The 19649-nt window shown below is 54.0% G+C and overlaps 1 protein-coding gene across 1 annotated transcript; it reads left to right on the forward strand.

Moving 5' to 3' along the window:
* Positions 1–11996: 11996 nt before the first annotated feature.
* On the forward strand, positions 11997–18956 carry RAB37 (RAB37, member RAS oncogene family; the record flags this gene model as incomplete). The annotated part of the gene is made up of 9 exons (XM_082679024.1): positions 11997–12089; positions 14776–14886; positions 15876–15917; positions 16427–16493; positions 16596–16648; positions 17577–17642; positions 18212–18268; positions 18342–18418; positions 18614–18956. The coding sequence occupies 9 exons, from the start codon at positions 11997–11999 to the stop codon at positions 18717–18719; spliced, it is 672 nt and encodes a 223-aa protein (XP_082535150.1). The 3' UTR covers positions 18720–18956.
* Positions 18957–19649: the final 693 nt, after the last annotated feature.

Here is a 19649-nt window from a genome sequence, read left to right on the forward strand (position 1 = left end):
GACTGAAAGTGTGGGGATGGAAAATGATATTCCATGCAAATGGAAATCAAAAGAAAGCTGGAATAGCAATACTCATATCAGATAAAATAGACTTTAAAATAAAGAATGTTACAAGAGATAAAGAAGGACACTACATAATGATCAAGGGATCAATCCAAGAAGAAGATATAACAATTATAAATACATATGCACCCAACATAGGAACACCTCAATACATAAGGCAACTGCTAACAGCTATAAAAGAGGAAATCGACAGTAACACAATAATAGTGGGGGACTTTAACACCTCACTTACACCAATGGACAGATCATCCAGACAGAAAATTAATAAGGAAACACAAGCTTTAAACGACACAAGAGGACAGATAGATTTAACTGATATTTATAGGACATTCCATCCAAAAACAGCAGATTACACTTTCTTCTCAAGTGCACATGGAACATTCTCCAGGAAAGATCACATCTTGGGTCACAAATCAAGGCTTGGTAAATTTAAGAAAATTGAAATCATATCAAGAATCTTTTCTGACCACAACGCTATGAGATTAGAAATTAATTACAGGGAAAAAAATGTAAAAAACACAAACACAAACACATGGAGGCTAAACAATACATTACTAAATAACCAAGAGATCACTGAAGAAATCAAAGAGGAAATCAAAAAATAGCTAGAGACAAATGACAATGAAAACATGACGATCCAAAATCTATGGGATGCAGCAAAAGCAGTTCTAAGAGGGAAGTTTATAGCTATACAAGCCTACCTCAAGAAACAAGAAAAATCTCAAATAAACAATCTAACCTTACACCTAAAGGAACTAGAGAAAGAAGAAAAAACAAAACCCGAAGTTAGTAGGAGGAAAGAAATCATAAAGATCAGAGCAGAAATAAATGAGATAACAACAAAGAAAACAATAGCAAAGATCAATAAAACTAAAAGGTGCTTCTTTGAGAAGATGAACAAAATTGATAAACCTTTAACCAGACTTATCAAGAAAAAGAGGGAGAGGACTCAAATCAGTAAAATTAGAAATGAAAAAGGAGAAGTTACAACAGACACCGCAGAAATACAAAGTATCATAAGAGACTACTACAAGCAATTCTATGCCAATAAAATGGACAACCTGGAAGAAATGGACAAATTCTTAGAAAAGCACAACCTTCTGAGACTGAGCCAGGAAGAAATAGAAAGACAATATGGTACTGGCACAAAAACAGAAATATAGATCAATGGAACAGGATAGAAAGCCCAGAGATAAACCCACGCACCTATGGTCCACTAATCTATGACAAAGGAGGCAAGGATACACAATGGAGAAAAGACAGTCTCTTCAATAAGTGGTGCTGGGAAAACTGGACAGCTACATGTAAAAGAATGAAATTAGAACACTCCCTAACACCATACACAAAAATAAACTCAAAATGGAATAGAGACCTAAATGTAAGACCGCACAATATAAAACTCTTAGAGGAAAACATAGGAAGAACATTGTTTGACATAAATCACAGCAAGATCTTTTTTGATCCACTTTCTCGAGTAATGGAGATAAAAACAAAAATAAACAAATGGGACCTAATGAAACTTAAAAGCTTTTGCAAAGCAAAGGAAACTACAAACAAGATGAAAAGACAACCCTCAGAATGGGAGAAAATATTTGCAAACGAATCAACGGACAAAGGATTAATCTCCAAAATATATAAACAGCTCATGCAGCTCAATATTAAAAAAAACAAACAACCCAATCAAAAAATGGGCAGAAGATCTAAATAGACATTTCTCTTAAGAAGACATACAGATGGCCAAGAAGCACATGAAAAGCTGCTCGACATCACTAATTATTAGAGAAATGTAAGTCAAAACTACAATGAGGTATCACCTCACACCAGTTAGAATGGGCATCATCAGAAAATCTACAAACAACAAATGCTGGAGAGGGTGTGGAGAAAAGGGAACCCTCTTGCACAGTTGGTGGGAATGTAAATTGATACAGCCACTATGGAGAACAGTATGGAGGTTCCTTAAAAAACTAAAAATAGGATTACCTTATGACCCAGCAATCCCACTACTGGACATATACCCAGAGAAAACCTTAATTCAAAAAGACACATGCACCCCAATGTTCATTGCAGCACTATTTACAACAGCCAGGTCACGGAAACAAATGCCCATTGACAGACAAATGGATAAAGAAGATGTGGTACATATATGCAATGGAATATCACTCAGCCATAAAAAGGAATGAAAATTCCTTTCGTAGAGACATGGATGGATCTAGAGACTGTCATACAAAGTGAAGTAAGTCAGAAAGAGAAAAACAAATATCGTATATTAACGCATATATGTGGAACCTAGAAAAATGGTACAAATGAACTGGTTTGCAGGGCAGAAATAGAGACACAGATGTAGAGAACAAACGTATGGACACCAAGGGGGGAGAGTGGCGGTGGGGGTGGGGGTGGTGGGATGAATTGGGTGATTGGGATTGACATGTATACACTCATATGTGTAAAATGGATAGCTAATAAGAACCTGCTGTATAAAAAAATAAATAAAATAAAATTCAAAAAAAGTCCTATGATAAACAATAATGGAAAAGAATATGAAAAAGAATATATATATATCTATAACTGAATCACTTTGCTCTACAGCAGAAATTAACACAACATTGTAAATCAACTATACTTCCATAAAATTAAAAAAAAATAAAAAGAAGGGAGAACAAAGACACTTGTCTGAATGGTGGCGAAGCTGACACAGATTTCTGTCACAACCACAATTAATTAACAGTTTCATAAATGCTCCAAAAGAGGGAAGGTGGAGTAGAAAATCTAGATCTGAGGTTGACATCTGGCTTCTCCAAGCAGTAACATTCGGAGCCCCCCTGGAGAAACTTGAGGAAAATCCTGGCAGCTTCTGAGTGGAGAGAGAAACTCCATTGTGTCTCTAAGGTAATAGATTAGGCAGACCCACCTGTAACATTTGGGAGACCAGGGCTAGAATACAAATGGTGGCCCATAAACCTTATGTCTCAATATTTTCATGTTCTAAATCAAGCTAAAAAGACTATCCAATCAAGTGCATCTGATCTTCCTACCTTGACAAAAATACCGTCCTACTGACCCAGAAGGATTTGGATGTAGGATTCTCAGAAGTTCTGCACCGAAATGTGGCAGCCTAGTGACAGCCATCTCCCGGTCCTTAGCCCGCCATCCACAGACACTCCCCTGCCCTTCTCCCTCCTGCACATTCCACACCCCAAAGGTCCTGAGGAGGATGCATGTAGACACCCCAGCCTCCACATCCAAGCTCTGTTCACATCCCTGCAAAGAGCCACCCCTTGGCCACTCCTCAGGCAACTCTAGCAGTGAGCTGGGAGCTAAGTATAGTCTATAGGAGGGACACGGGTCTTTGGACCACTCATTTCATGGGGAGGGACACAGGCAGAGGATGACCAGGGCTAAATCCAGGATGACCTGGATTTAGGGGAAAATCATTCAGTTTGTAAATTGATCCACTCTGAGCTCTCCATGGTGACCCAGGAAAAGAGTCTGTAGCGTCATCAATTGATTTCCTGATGTGATCATCTTCACCGGGCTGATGTTTCTAAAAAGACCTATACGAGAGCATCGTCCTGGCCCTGCCTTCAGGCAGGATTCACCTGGATCTGAAATGCTGAACCCCGTCACCCCGGACTGTGAGCCCACTGAATCATAAGACGTCCTAAGAAGATGGAACTGTTTTCATATGAGAGAAGAAAGTGATGAGAACTCTTCACCCTGGAAAGGAAAAGGATATAGCCTTTAGTAAATGAATGAGGTGGGCACGGATGGACAGATTGACCCCTCACGTTCTGGAATATTCTCTCTAGGAAGCACTTCCTCCAGCTTGAGGAAGTTTGATTTGAGACGTGAATTATTAAAGCCGCTACACACAACAAACAAATGGAGCCTTTTAACCCGGGAGGAAAATAAAAGCTGAATGGAATTTGGTTCGCGAAGTGTGGGTGGGGGACGGTAGTCAGAGGAGGTCCAAAGGCAGCATCATGGATAACCCCATGTTTGCCCTGCTATCGAGTCAATGCCACGGTCAGAGCAAACAGGGCTGGCGCCCACGGCTCTGACCTAAGGAGGCCTTGTCAATCTTTATGCTTTTAAATTTTTGGTTTTTTATGTCTTTATGTTTTTCCAAGTTGAGCTAAAGTTGGCATCTCCTAAGCCTTTCCAATGACTCTGAATGCTTGCCTTTGGAAAGTGGCTACTGTCCTCTTTGAAACTAAGGCATTTACCCATTCATTCATTCATTGAGCACCCACTGGGTATCAGCCTCTGGGTGCATGTATATTTCTTCCCTGCTGCTTATGATTTTCTTTCAAATACAGCATCTGAACTTCCAGCTAATTCTCCCCACTTACTTCTTCCAAGTTCAAAAGTAGCCAGACCCTTCTTTCCCAGACTCTGCTTCCCTTTGAAATGCTGTCCTCTCCAAGGCCAAGTGCAAACTCTTCCCAAGATCTATATCCAGACATCCTGATTTTTTTTTATTCTATAGATTTTCCCATACAGGAAACCCATTGTGTTAATCCAGGTCTTCCAAGAAGCAGATGCCAAAAGGGAATTAAATGCGCAAGGATTTTGTTAGTGGAAACACCTACAAGATAAATGGGGTGGGAGCCAGGAGAGGTAGGGAGAGCGGTGAGGCCATGGGGGAGGGCAGGTCTGACCCCAGGTGAAGGAGGGAGAGCAGCAAGGTTGGGTAGAAGCATCTGAGGCTGCTGTGAAGTCTCTGGAAGGTTCTGTAAAACGTAGAGAGAGTCCTTGAGCCTAATTCGGCTTTTAGGGGAGTCTCGTGTCTCCCAGGAACAGATCTGCCTCAGTGTTCCCGCCACGCTCCACCTTTGGCCAGGAAGTTCCCGTGGGAAGCATGGCCTCAGCACAAACACGTCAGTGATGGATTGGATCGCAGAGTGCAGCCACGGGGGGCTCCGTCAGGAATGCCCCTGTGTTCGGAAGTCTGAGAGGCACATTCTCAAGGTCACCTCAGATGCTAATTAACTTGGGCTGAAACGAGGTTTCCTCTGTGCTTTCACGCTGTCCTCAGTGGTTTCAATAGGAAATCCAGAGTTTGGCCTGTGTCTGTGGATGTGTGTGTGCGCGGGGGTGGATGCGTGTGCACACACGTATATGTGTATTTAGAGAACCCACTCCCGCAGCCACCAGGACCTCTCAGCAGCCTAATCTACACCGCAGGCCCTCAAACCCCTCTGCTGCTCCCTTTCAGACCATCCTGGTGGGCGACAGCGGCGTGGGGAAGACATCTCTGCTCGTTCAGTTCGACCAGGGCAAGTTCATCCCGGGATCCTTCTCAGCCACCTTGGGCATCGGATTCACAGTAAGTACCTCTGGGCTCAGGGGCCCTGCTGGGCCTCTGACAGGGTCCCGGCAGGAAACGGGTGGATGCTCACATTGGATCGTTCAGGAGGTTTAATAGAAAGGCTATTTACCAAGATGCAGTCCATGGGTGGGGAAACCAGGAGGGATGGCCCAGGGCCCTTGGGCAGTTTCAAGGCGTCCATCCCACCCCGAGCCTGAAAATCAGTGAGGAGGGCACCGTCACCAGAACCAGGGACAAAGGGGGCTGCGTGGGCAGGGCTGGGAGGAGCTGCCACCCTCGGTGGTGGAACGGAGCAACCAGTGCAATAAGTCGGCCGCCCTCCCGTGTTGCTCTCCTCCTGCTTCCCCTCCATCTTCTTCCTGGGCTCCGCTCCAGCTAGTAAGCAAGGGAATATCTTGATACAGACACGGGGCAAGAAGAGCCTGGAGAGGCAAAGGGATGCCTTAAAAGTTTAAGCACAGGGCTTCACTGGTGGCGCAGTGGTTGAGAGTCTGCCTGCCGATGCAGGGGACAAGGGTTCGTGCCCCGGTCCGGGAAGATCCCACATGCCGCGGAGCGGATGGGCCCGTGAGCCATGGCCGCTGAGCCTGCGCGTCCGGAGCCTGCACTCTGCAACAGGAGAGGCCACAACAGTGAGAGACCTGCGTACCGCAAAAAAAAAAAAAAAAAAGTTTAAGCACAATCCAAACTTGGCATTGTCATGTGGGGCCTAGGGCGCTGGCAGGTCAAAGGTTAAAGTTCAGGTTTTAGCACTGTCTCTCCCTGGACACAGCCTCAAGTTTCCTCTATTCCCAGCCCTTCTGTGGGCCACGAAGCCCTTGCTCTAGCTCACATCCCCACTTTCACCATGGCTGCCGGCTGCTGTCAGAAGACCTTGAACCCTGGGGAGGCCTTTGGAAGGGTCTCAGCCCTCTCTTGGACAGTGGCAGGAGCAGCAGGACCCTCTTTTGGGGTCTCCAGAATCCTCGTCCCCAGAGATGCAGAAGAGCAAATGTCATTTCTTGGGCAGCATGGGTATTTGAAAGGCCAGCCCCCGGGACCGAACAGAGCACCAGGCCTGCGAGGTGCTAGGACACAGCAGAGCCACGCTGGTGGAGAGAGGGGACCCCCAGAATCTGGGCCTGCCCACTGGGTCACAGCGCAGAAGGTAAGGGCCCACGACGGAGCAGAAATGAGAGGCTGGCCAGGGTGTGCGCCAGGGCCTGGAGTGATGGGGGAGACCGAGCCCCCGGAGGGCGGGGCCGAGTCCAGGGGGGCGGGGCTGAGTTCCAGGAGAGTGCGGCCCATCCTGGCAACCCCCAAGCCTTGGACCAGGCTGCCATGAAATGAACCAGGATGGCGGTGTCAGGCGTCCTCCACCGCGGGCCCACGTCACCTGCCCCTCAGCACCCAGGGCACACGGTGTCCCCACAGTCACACTCCTCACTCACTCCAACCCCGTCCTTCTGCCTGTCAGAGGACAGGAGGCAGAGAGTGGGGTGGGGAGTCTGCTTCACACTCCACAGAGGCACAGGGGTGGGACCTCCAAATTCTGCCACCAGCCTGGTAAGAAAAGTGAGGCAACTCGCCCGTGAGAAGGAAGAAATTGTGTGGTCCACAGGACAGGCCGGGCTCTTCCCCTCTCCTGGGCCAGGGCCTTCCAGAGGCTCAGCTGCTCGCCTGGCACCGGTCAGCACCTCAGGACAAACCCGTGGGCAGCTTATGCTGAGTGAGGGCCTGAGTGCCCAACTCAGGCCTGAACCTGGGCTCTCCTGTGTCAAGTACATGACCTGGGAGCAAAACGGGTACATAGTCTACCCCTCAGCTGGGACACAAACCTAGGGGAACCCCCATACTGGTGGTAGAGGGCAGGGACAACAGCCCATGATGGGAACCACACCAAGGACAAGTGACTGACCCTGGGCCTAGACACACTGCCCAGTTATATACAAAGAGGTCTGCAGCTCTCGCTGAGAAAATGTCTGTCTCCTCCGCAAGCCCCCTTCCCACCCCTCATATAGCACTAAGGACCCTCAATTCCTTTCCTTTCCAGAGACAGGTCTCTTTCCAACCCTCTGCTCAGAGCAGCTCGATCTTTGTGGAGCAGCTGAAGTCTCCTGTGTTGTCTGACAAAGGGGCTGGAGGGCATTGGGGTCTCCTTCCAATATCAGTGGTCTGGGGAGCCCCAGAGAGCTGGGCTGCAGGACACTCATTTGTCTGTCTGTCATTTGCACAGAGGTTTGAATCACTGCCGACAGCTGGCCATGTGCAAGTGCCCTGTGGCCAGCCCTGGTTGTGGCTGAATTCCCGGTAACTGAGGTCCTGCTGGCCTAGCTCATAAGGGTGAGTGTGGCCTGGGCAGCAGGAGAGGGGAGGAGTCCTTGATCTTTACTTTAAAGGAGACAGAGGTGGGGAATTCCCTGGTGGTCCAGGGGTTAGGACTCTGCACTTCCACTGCAGGACAGCAGGGGTCACGGGTTCGATCCCGCATGCCATGCGGCCAAAAAAATAATAATAATACTAAAAAATAAAGGAGACGGAGGTAAGTGGGGGGAACCACCTGGTGTCTGTCCTCAGGCCACTTCTCAGAGCCTCTGGAGCCCACTGCTTCCGGAAGCGGGACCGGCCCAGGGCCTGGGTAGACACCTCTCAAGCCAATATCTTCCCCAACTGCTCCCTCATCGCCTCCATCAAACTGGCTGCCGAGTCCTGCGGATGGGTTTACTGGGGTGCTGACACCGACTGGGCTCACACCATAGTTGCTCCAGCTGGCCCCTCCCTCATGCCAGTTCAGGTCCTCCTGGCTACCTCTTGCCTCCCTGTGCCCCAAACTCTGCAGTCTCGCCTGAACACTGCTGTAAAGCTCATCTTCCGAAAGCCTCGCCCCCGCGCCCCACCACCAAACACCAACAGTCTCACTACCGCCTTCCAGTCAAGTCAGAACCCCTCATCTGCCAGCCGAAGTCTTGCACAATTTAGCCTGGTGGTTTTTCAAGCACTCATGCAATGCGCATGAAAACCTCCATTTTGTCTGCGGTGCAGATCCCAAGCTCACCCACGCCCACGTGGGGACCAGGATTTGCATGTTGTCAGCCGCCACGGACTCTCACGCAGATGTTCCATGTGCCTCAGTCCCCCAGCCTCTGTCTTGGTCTCCCCTCCACATCCTGACCCTGCACTCACAGGGCTGTGCACCTTTCCCCCCAGCTCTGGGGGTTTCTTCCAGCCCCCTCTGCTCGTTCCCCGATCTCCTCGGCTGCACACAAGGGCCCCTCTCTGAACCACCATGAGGTTTCATGAGGCATCATCACCTGCTCTATCAGGAAGGGGTGTGGCTGTGTGGGGTGACCTGTGCACAGGCGGGCAGGGAGGTCTGTTAGGGGTAATGTGGGGTGTATGTGCCTTCTGGATTTGGAGGTGATGGGAGGGGCTGGGGTCATTGAAGAGGTGCTTTCTGGGAATTCCTCGGCGGTCCAGTGGTTAGGACTCCTCGCTTTCACTGCCGAGGGCGCGGGTTCGAGCCCTGGTAGGGGAACTAAGATCCTGCAAGCCCCATGCCACGGCCGGAAAAAAAAAAAAAAGAGGGGCTTTATTTGGAGGGTGATTTGTACATCTGGGGACGGCGTGAGACATGGGGGCCAGTTAGGGGTGTATGTTGGTGGTGTGGGATGAGCTGTGTAACTGTGATGTGGTGAGAGGTGTTTAGGGGGACGTGAGGTGTGTGTTTGGGAGGGGTGATCATTTAAGATGCGTGTTTGGGGGGGGCCGTGTAAGGCATTGTGTGTTTATGGTATGATATGAGGTGTGCCTGTGTTCATGATGTGACATGTGTGTTTGTGGGATGATGGAGGGTATGTGTGGTTGTGGTGTGTCATGAGGCGTGTGTGTGTGATTGCAGCTGATACAAGACGGTGTATGTGGCTTGATCTGCGATGTGCATGGTGTGAGGGGTATGTGTTCCTGTGACGTTGCGTGTATGTGAGATTTGAGGTGTGTGTGTGTGTTGTGTGCATGATGTGAGGTGTCTATTTGTGGTGTGGTGTGAGCTGTGTGTGTCTGTGTGGGGTGTGGGGTGACGTGTCCCTGGTGTGAGTACTTGGGGAGATGCAGGCTGGCCCAGCGTGTACACAGCACTAGAGAGGCTGTCGGGAGGCCTGGACCTCCCAGCGGTTGTGCTCTCCAGGTCACCCATCTACAGCCCCCATCCTTGAGTGGGTTGTGCTCCCTCCCTTTGGGGCAAAACCTGCCTCTCCTGCACCCCCAATTCTGAGCACCCCTGACCCCCTCTCGCTTCTGCCTCACTGGCCGCTGCCCTTGAACACCCCGCCTGATGCTGCAGTGTCCCAGAGGACAGTGTGTAACACTCTGCATACAACACAGCCCACAGGCCCCAGACCCAGCGGGCCACACAGGCATGACCCGGAAGAGGGCAGCCGGGCCTCCCCCGGTGCCACCAGCCCACTCGGACTCCGCTGCAGCGTACAGCAAGACAGTGCTTGTATTTCTCCCCCACTTCTGGAGCATTCACACTGATGGGCAACCGTCTCCATCCCAAACCTGTGTGCCACAGGACAGAAAGGGTCTTGGTGGAGCCAATATAAACCACAGCCGGAGGCCAGAAACCAAGGCGTCGGCAGGGCCACGCTCCCTCTGAAAGCTCAAAGGCAGGGTCCTCCCTTGCCTCTCCCAGCTTCTGGTGGCTCCCGGAAAGCCTTGGCATTCCTTGGCTTGTAGCCGCAACACTCCCATCTCTGCCTCTGTCTCCACATGGCCATTTTCTCCCCGCGTGTCCTCTTCTTATAAGGACCCCAGTCGTACTGGATTAAGGGCCCACCCTACTCTCTATGACGTCATCTTAAATAATTACATCCGCAATGACCCTCCTTCCAAATAAGGTCACGTTCTGAGTTACTGGGGTTTAGGACTTCAGCATCTCTTTGGGGAGTGGGGGGAGCATAGTGCAACCCGTATCAGCCTGGTTGGCAGTGGAAGGCCCGGGAGGACCAGGCCAGGTCCCCTCTCTCCTTCCTCCTTGGTCATTACCCACTGGCGCTGAAACCCGCTCCCCTGCAGGGTTTCCGGATGAACCCTCAGGAGCCCGGGGCCCAGGACATTGAATGGGCTGGGGCGTTATGTGCAGCCAGAGCCTCTGGCACCCGAACAGCAGGCAAGGACGCACACCTGCAGGGCTGTGTAGAGCTGCTCCTTGCCCAGGTGTGGCTCCCCGTACGAGTCCCTCCCTGTGTGCAGATGAGGTTACGGCACACCACTTCCGGCAAACAGCTCCAGCTGACGCCAAAAGTCACGTGGTAGGAGGCGGGTGCACACAGTCTCCTCGGGGCCTGTGGTCACCCATAAGCCGTGCCTGCCCCTTGCCCCTCACCCCAACATGTAGGTAAAGAGGTGCAGGGCCCCTGCCTCTCCTCACACCCTTCACGCAGTTCCTTTGCTTGCACCCACCCCGTTCCGCGGGAACCTGACCTCCCTTATATAAGACGTTGGGACAGCGTAACTGAATGGTTAGCCCAGGCCAGGGCCCCTGAACTCCGCTATGGACAACCCCAGACATACTCTCACCCTCTGTCACCAGGAGCTGCAGGGTTCCTTAGATGTCCTGGAGACTCTGCTCAAAATGATTCACCACAGGGACTTCCCTGGCGGTCCAGCGGTTAAGACTCTGAGCTTCCATCGCTGGGGGCGTGAGTTCGATCCCTGGTGAGGGAAGTAAGAACCCAGGTGCCAGTGCGGTGGAGCCAAAAAAAAAAAAAGATTCAGGACTTCATGAATTCTTTTGATACCAAACGTTTAAGGCCTACTCGGTGCCAGGGGTCAGCTCTGCCTTCGGGAGCGCCTGGATTGGGACGTGTGCAGGGAAGCCCACCTCGGAAGGCTCTCCGGGGTGGGTACATTCTGGGCGCAGCCCAACAGGGCAGGCAGAAATGGGAGGTGTCAAAGTCCAAGCACCGGCCAGGGGCCCCGAAGTGCAAATGTGCTGCAAGGTGAATATCCATCGGTCGGTAAACACAATTACATTCAGATGACGTCGAGCTGGGGTGCATTAGCAAAAGCGAAACTGCCTGAGAGCTGCGCTCGGAACGCACGCCTCCTCGTGAACCCCGCGCCGCGCTGCCCAGGGGCGTCTCCAGCCTCCCCCGCCCCCGCTCCCGGAGCCACCTGTTGCCCGCCAGCCGGATGGAGCCCGGGCGCCGCCTCCTGGCCACGCTGCGCAGTGGCAACCCGGGCGCGGGTCCGCGGGTCCCAGCGAGGCCAGACCTTCCCCTGAAGGCGGGGTCTCCAGGGACAGCTCCCGGTGGGAACCTAACCCCGGCAGCTGGCAACTCTGGGGACCGGTCGGTCCTAGGGCTGGATTTGGCCCACGCCCTCAGGCCAGTGTGGCGCACGGGGGCCCTCCTGCCCCTCGGGAGCTGACCCTGCGGTCCTGCGCGCCCCAGCGGGACAGCCCGCTCCACGCCAGTGTCTTTCAGGTGGCGGACGGAGGGAGGAGCCTGTCGGGGTCCGGGCCGGGGCGGTGGAGGGGAGAAGGAGTGGGTGGAGCCTAAGGCGAGGCGGTTCCTGCGCCGTCCCTCGCCCGCCGCCTACCCCAGCTCACCTCTGGTCCAGGGACATGACGGGCACTCCTGGCGCCGCTGCCACCCGGAACGGCGAGGCCCCCGAGCGCTCCCCACCCTGCAGTCCGAGCTACGATCTTATGGGCAAGGTGGGTGGGCACTGCACCCAGCGCTGGGGACTCGGTGCCGGCTCTGGGGGTCACCCCTCCCCGCGCTCTTCGCCCTGAGACCCCGGCCTCCCCGCCCAAGACCCTTTCTGGCTGCGTCTGCGTTGGACTCATCCCTTCCCCCCAGGCAGCCGGGTCTCCCAGAATAAGGAAGGAGGGTCGAGACAGAGCCCTGGGCCCATGCCAGCGTCCAGGGATCTGGGCTGGCTCCGTGGGAGAAGGGAGAGGAAGGTCGGAAGGAGCGAGTGACTCCCCACCCAGAGGACCGCAACCCCATTTTCTTCTGCCACACTCCGGCCAATACGAGCCCCAGGAATCCCATGCTTCTAGGTAGGGTTTGAGCGCACAACCCTCCAGGGTACAGGCACCCGAAGCGCTGGGAAATAGGGCTGCCTGGCGACTTGGAAAGGACACCTCCTGGCGGCGGGGAAACTTGCAGTTAATGCCCTTCTCGCTGTTTCCAGGCCTTAGGACTGAAGATCTTTAGGACCCCAGCTGCCCCCAGGCGCTACCCCTTCCCTTTCCACCCCTGCAGTCACTGCCCACACCTTCTTCTGGGAGGATGTTGCTAGCCAGAATGCAGACCCACATGGGAATTTTTAGAACCTGAGAAAGACCTGGGGCGTTAGGCACAAGTCTCCCACCTGGGAGAGCTTAAGTCAGCTGTCTGGGGCTGGTTCCCTCTGCGGGTGGCCCTGAACGGAAGCAGGTGGGGCTGGTGGTGGACACTGGTCTGTATGCCCTCCCTCCATGCCCTTGGAGCAGGCAGGTACCAGGAACTCTGAAAGAGGTGCTGAGAGAGCCCAGAGCCTCCACTCTTCCTCTGTACGGTTGGGGATAGATTAGCGAAGGGGCCGCCCATCTCATGCTACATGGCCTTGAAGGAGACCTGCCTCTTTCTGCGCCTTGGGTTCCTCCTGCAACCCCCCTTGTTTCAGAGGAAGCCACTCTGCAAGTCACCCACCCAGAGCCGTTGCGATAAGCGTCCTCTGTGGGCTCCAGGCAGGAAGTCGGCCCCCACAGTGTTCAGGGGAGGGGAGCTGCTGAGGGCCAGCCCCAGGCCGCTGGGACCTGCCTGACCTCCTTGCCTGACACGCCAGCTGGGTGTTTGCCTAGGAGGTGGCAAGGCTGGGCAGCTGTTTGGTGGACTTGCCTGGCTGGGTGGGTGGCATCATTTGCTCAAGGCAACCGTCAACTGTGAAGTACACAGGTGCTTGCCCTACCTCCCTCTCTCCCTCCTTCCCCATCGGGTACTGGGACCCAGGAGCCAGGGAGCAATGCAGGCTCTCGAAGCCTCCTTAGCCCCCAGCCTGCCATCTGTCCCCTGGGCCAAGCGGCATCTGTGGAGAGTTGGCCTCTGGCCCCCACCAGCCTTCGTGCCCGAGGCCTGCCTAGGAGACTGAGTCCGGGATGGTCTGGGAAGAGCCTGGTGGGAGCTCCTTGGGGAGGATTAGAGGGGATGGGGCCACAGGCAGGCAGCACCCACCCCGGGCCACTCTTCTGGAGTCAGGTGGTTCATGCCAACATTGTTGACCCTAGACATTAACGGAGTCTAGAAAGGCCTCAAAGAAATTATCTCTCTTTCCTTCTAACCACTATGGAAACTGCCACAGAAGGGTTAAGAAATCTTCCCGAAGTCCCCCAGTAACCCACGTACAAGCCAGGACCCCAGCCTTCATACACCTTTGGTTCAGCCCCCCACCTCTCCACCAAAGTTAGCTAATCCCATACCCCATGCCCACAGCAGGAAAGCCCTTGGGCTCCATTGTCAAGGTCACAGCCTCAAAAATAACTCAAACCTAGTCCCTGCTCAGCCCATTAAGTATCGACTCGGCCTGTTGGGAAAGTTCCAGCATTAGGTCTGGACCTCTGTTCTCCAAGATTGAGGAGTGACTGGACAGAGGGGTCCCCTCCCCCGCCCACGGTCCCCAGAGAAGATGAGCAGAGACTGGACAGACAGGAAAGGGACAAACATACCCCCACACACACTCCCTCCTGCTCTGCCACCTACAGTGACCAGGGATGCCAACTGTCAGCCATTTGTCCCACGTGGGAGGTTTCTGCGGAACGAACTTCAGACTAAATGTCTCTCCGCTTCAGTATAAATTTCAACCTTCCCTAATTCACGCAACGCTTTTATAAACATAAAATGTCATCAGGAACTTCCAAATAAATGTAACCAAAAGTAAAACACCTGAACAAAAGTAAGTTTAGAATGTGACTTTGCAAATGACAGAGCCGTGCCCCCAGCAGACTCTGATACACTCCCTTGGGTGGGAATCCCTGTCCGAGGTATTAACACTTCTCTTTCTGGCACCATAGCCCCACCCACGTGTGCACACATGTGTGGAACACACACAGAGGGGGAAGGGATCCTAGCACGGTGCAGAGTCGAGACCACAAGAATGTGGTTGTTCTCTGGGGCCACCGAGCACGTTTGAGGTCCTGTTCGTGCTAAGTTGGCAACTCAGGCTTCCAGGAAACCAGATGAGGACAGGAGGGTCAGAGGGAGAGCCTGAGAGGCAGCCGGAGCCGGGGAGTGTGGAGAGGAGAGGCAGGGTGAAGGCAGCAGCCGGCTTCTCCAGAAGCAGGTGCCCTCGGGGCAGTCGGCATCCTTCCCTGGCTCTCCCTGGAAGCCCAGCTAACTGCCTCTGCCCCCATCTCCTAGGTGATGCTTCTGGGAGACTCAGGCGTCGGCAAAACCTGTTTCCTGATCCAATTCAAAGATGGGGCCTTCCTGTCCGGGACCTTCATAGCCACTGTCGGCATAGACTTCAGGGTGAGGTGGCTGCAGGCTCCTCCTCCAGCAGCGAGCCAGGGGCTATGGCTCAGGCACGGGGGACGGTCCTCTCCTCACCTGCGCTGGCTTCTCAGGACCGCTGTGGCTCACCCTAGGGCACAGGATGCTCCCCTAGGGACCCCAGAGGTGGCCAGCTAAGAGGAGTCTGGGCTTGGGGAGGCTCTTGGCTCCCCTACAGGATGAGAAATGAGCGACTGAGTCTTAACATCCTGCCCCCAGCCAGGCAGACATATCCCACAGTGCTAGCTGGGCCCCCCGGCAAGACCTGAGGTCAGCCAGTCTTTCTGGAGTCCCGGGAAGCCCAGCACGGCACTAGGTGGAGGAACTGGGCTGGCCCTGTGGGAACAGAGCAGCTTGCCAGCATCCCTCCCTCTCACCTCGATGAACCCATCTTTACAAATCGGCATCCCGGATGCCGAGGGCTCTGAGCACTGCACACGCGCACGGGCCAGGAGAGTGAGGGTCTAACCCTGGCAGGGGTGCTCTCAAAGGCCAGGTGCCTCCCTCCCAGTGCGAGGGGAAGCTTCACTGAGGAGAACTAGTGGACAGCCAGGGGAAAGACGGCCCTGCAGATCCAGCCTCTGCGGTCCCCGAGATGCTGGTGGGCGTCTCATCTCTAAGAGCTTGGAGGCTGGGCTCCGCCTGTGCACCTTGCTGAGCCCGGGCCGGGGCGAGAGGAGGGGTGCGGTCAGGCAGGTTCTCAGGCTCTCCCTGCCTTGGCGTGTTGTGAGAAGGGCAGACGGAGTCCCCAGAAGAGAGGACTCCAAAGTAGGGGTACCTGGGGACAGAGTCCCACTGCCCTGATGGGGCGATCCGGCTGGAGACGTCTCCGGGGCTCACCGGACCCCCGTGGCCCTGGGGAGCAACCAGACAGGATGTTTGCTGTACTGTAGGATTCAGCAGAAGGCAGAAACCGAGACTCCCCTGCCCTCCACGCCCACCTCTCCCTCTGCCCTTTTCTCTTTCAGAACAAGGTGGTGACCGTGGATGGTATGAGGGTGAAGCTGCAGGTGAGACCAGCGGCTGGGAGGGCTGGGGTGTGGGCGAGAGGATGGGGGAGCCTGCCCAGCCTCCGCACCCAACCACAGGAGGCCTGCGGCCCTGCGCTCCGCCTGGGCTAACTTCCTGTGGGGGTCAGGAGAGGAAACGGCCTTTGTTTGTTTGATGTCTGCAGAAAAAGCCGTTCCCAGGCACCCTCCCTTCTGTCAAAGGCAGCAGCTCTAAGTGCCTTCAGACAAGCTTAGGCTCGCTTCAAATCATCCCCAGGTTCCCAGGCCTCATCTGCTCTGGGAGGTTGGACACCTCTAATCCCTGGGCTGGGCAAGAGGCAACAGCACCGAACGAGCTTGAGAACTCATTAACTACCGCCATCCGGGACATCACCAGATGTTCACAAGCCCATGAGAAACTAAAGAAGGAAACATCTCACCTCCCCGCCCATCTCTCGTACCACAACATGGCTTTCCTCTGCCCAGGACAGTCCCTGCCCCCTTCTGACCATTTGTCCATCCCTTCCTAGATCTGGGACACCGCAGGGCAGGAGCGGTTCCGCAGTGTCACCCACGCTTATTACCGAGATGCCCAGGGTAGGTCCCTCACGTGCTCTACCTCCACCACCCCCCCAGCCCACTTGTAACATCCACCCTTCTGCCCCAAGTTCCCCATGTGACCTCTCTCTCCCCCTCCAGCCTTGCTCCTGCTGTATGACATCACCAACAAATCTTCCTTCGACAACATCCGGGTAGGTCCTCCCCACCCACCACTCACGAGCAGGCAGGGCAGGGCCTGTGCAGGCCAGGGCTGCTTCCTGCTTTGTGGGAATGGGTGGAGCATGGAATACTGCTGCCTCATTAAAAACACCGGAGCTGTGACTCAGAAGTAATAAACTACTCCTGGGTGGTTGATGGGCATGTGGGCATGAAGGCCAAGCAGGCTGTGTGCTACCTGCTCATCCCTATGATTCATGGAGCATCTCATGACAGAATGTTCAGAAAGTGCCCAGCTCCACCCTGGACAATTACCCACAGAGACCAAGAGGAGAGCCCAAGCAGAAAAGTCTACCCATACATCCACCCCAACTTTCAAGAAGGTGACTCAGGCAGACAAAGTGAGTGGCTCCCTCCTCACAAGCAAACTATTAAATAGTCGAGACAGTAATTCAACAAACACTGACTCTGTGCACAGCATCGTGACGATTTCACATGCTCCCTGACCTCAAGGGGTTGACAAGCAAACTGGGGGAACAAGACATACAGATATAAAACTGCTTATAAACTGGATGGAATCCATGGCACTCCTACTGCCACCTCCAACCCCATGCTCATGGCAGACATCACTAATCAATCACAGTATTTTTGATCACTGAGCCCTTATGGGGCCTTAGAATCCTCAACAGGGCACTCGAGGAGACTGCTGGTGACTACCAGCTGATTTATAAGATATAGCCTCTGTCGCCTCTGTCTTTCATAGAACTGAGAGCTACACTGCAAGGGGTTTAGAGCTACTCAGGACTGGAGAGGCCCAAACAAAGATGTCGATGAGAGAATGCACAGGGCATTATGATCGGTGTTCAGGGGCAGTGAGTAGTCCAGGATAATCCACAGGGCAGAAGAAGGAAAGGCAGGAGGGAGGAGGGGAATGGCTGGGGCTCAGCGCACCCTCTCCCACAGGCCTGGCTCACTGAGATTCACGAGTACGCCCAGAGGGATGTGGTGATTATGCTCCTAGGCAACAAGGTGAGTGGCTCCAGGGCAGGGTCAGCCCATCCTTCTCCCACTGCCACAAGTATTAGCTGGACATCCTTCCAGCAAAGCACTCTTTACAGCCTCCAGTTCAGGAGTCAGACCTATCTGGAGGCTTCAGTCCATCATATCTGCCCTCTTAAAGCTTTGGAAATGGCCCCCTGCGGGGAAAGGTCAAGCTGCTTCCTGAGAGATCCAGGGATGACCAGCTGCTCAGCCCCTATTAGATCCTAGGGACTAGATACACGGATTAAGAGCTGTGTGTGGAAAGGGTTAACCGCAAATACTGTCAGCCCTTCGAGGCTGGCCACCACCCCCTTGCCAAGCAGAGTTACCCACCTCCCTGAGTTGGGGTGAGATCCCCCTGCTGGGAGCTGGGTAAGAACTTGAAGAAGGCAGAAGCCCTGGCCCCAGGTGGATCATACCACCCGCAGTCCCGCAGGCCACCAGCAGAGGGGGGGAAGTACCTGCTCCCAGGGCAGAAACCTGGGCCCGCGGGGCGGGAGAGGGGCCATCCGGGGTCAAGGCTTCCTTCCCCAGAGTGACCCACCTGGGCTTGACAGGCGGATGTGAGCAGTGAAAGGATGATCCGTTCAGAGGATGGAGAGATGCTGGCCAGGGTAAGTGACTGCCTGGGGGGAGTGGGGGTGGGCAGCCGGAGACTGGCCACTGAGGCTAATCTCACCCTGGCAGGAGTATGGAGTTCCCTTCATGGAGACCAGCGCCAAGACGGGCATGAACGTGGAGTTAGCCTTTCTGGCCATTGCCAAGTGAGCGCTGAGCCGGGAAGGGAACGTGCAGGGAAGGGTGGCACCATCTGGGAATTCGGTAGGGCCTGGCCCTTGGCCCAGTCCCCGGGCCCAACTATATTCTGCGTTCGGAGGCCCCCTGGCCCCGGGCCGTGGGAGTGGGAGAAGGCTCAGTTCCTCACTGCCTTCCCAGCCCATTTCTTCTTCCTCTTCAAGGGAGCTGAAGTACAGAGCCGGGCGGCAGGCTAATGAACCCAGCTTCCAGATCCGAGACTATGTGGAATCCCAGAAGAAGCGGCCCAGCTGCTGCTCTTTCTTGTGAATCCCAAGGGGCTGAGAGGAAGCTCCAGAGACGCACAAGGATGCAGCCTTCTCCCTCAGACCTGGTTTATTCTAAGCGGCTGAGCCAATGAGGAGAGAGTTGGGGGACCCAGTGCACAGCCCCTCCGTACTCCTGCCCCTATTCTAGCTCCTGTAGCTTCCCTGCATCCCCGGAGGAGGGTAAAATATTTTTATTTCATTTTAATGATACATAATCTAATCAAAAGGGCACCAGAAAACGGAGGAAGGGAGCTGGTGCCCCTTTTGCCTTCTAGTGCTAGGACTCAGGGGCCTGGGCCTCCCACCTACCCACCATGAGGGTGATATTGCACCAGCTCAGCACCAGGGGGCACTGATGCACTTCTGGGGTATGAGGCAGGTAGTGACCCCATTCCCACCCTTCAGCTGGCAAGAGGCTGAGCAGACCCAGGCCTTCATTTCCTCCGGCTCCCCAGAGAACAATCTTCCCCAATAAGACAGGGCCCTTGTGCCAGGAGCGAGATCAAAGCCTCAGGAAGATAAGAGATGTGGAGATTGGGCAGGGACCCAGCTCCCTGGGGGGAGGGGGGGAGAGGAGTAACAGAGATTAGGTCTGTTAGGCTACCTCTGGCCTTACTAGCCCCTCTCTGGGAGGTGCACCCCATTTCCCCCAGCCCACAAGCACATTAGGGCACCTGGAAACATCTGGTTCCTATTCACTGGACCTCAGATCCCAGGGGAGCCCCTCCTCCCTGAATCCCTGGCCTTATCTTCCTACCTTTCTGCCTGTGTCCCCAGACACCTACAGTTACTGATAGGGAAAGGTTATTCTTCTGTTCCAATCCTTAGGCCGGTATGCAGCCCACAGGCTACTTCTTCAAGCAGCTGTAGTGCTTCCACTGGATAAAGAGCCAGATAAAAAGAAAGCCCTGACTCCTGGAGTAGGTGGGAG

Source organism: Grampus griseus (genome assembly GCF_964374135.1).
Source record: "Grampus griseus genome assembly, chromosome: 20".
In the NCBI taxonomy this organism is placed as follows: Eukaryota; Metazoa; Chordata; class Mammalia; order Artiodactyla; family Delphinidae; genus Grampus; species Grampus griseus.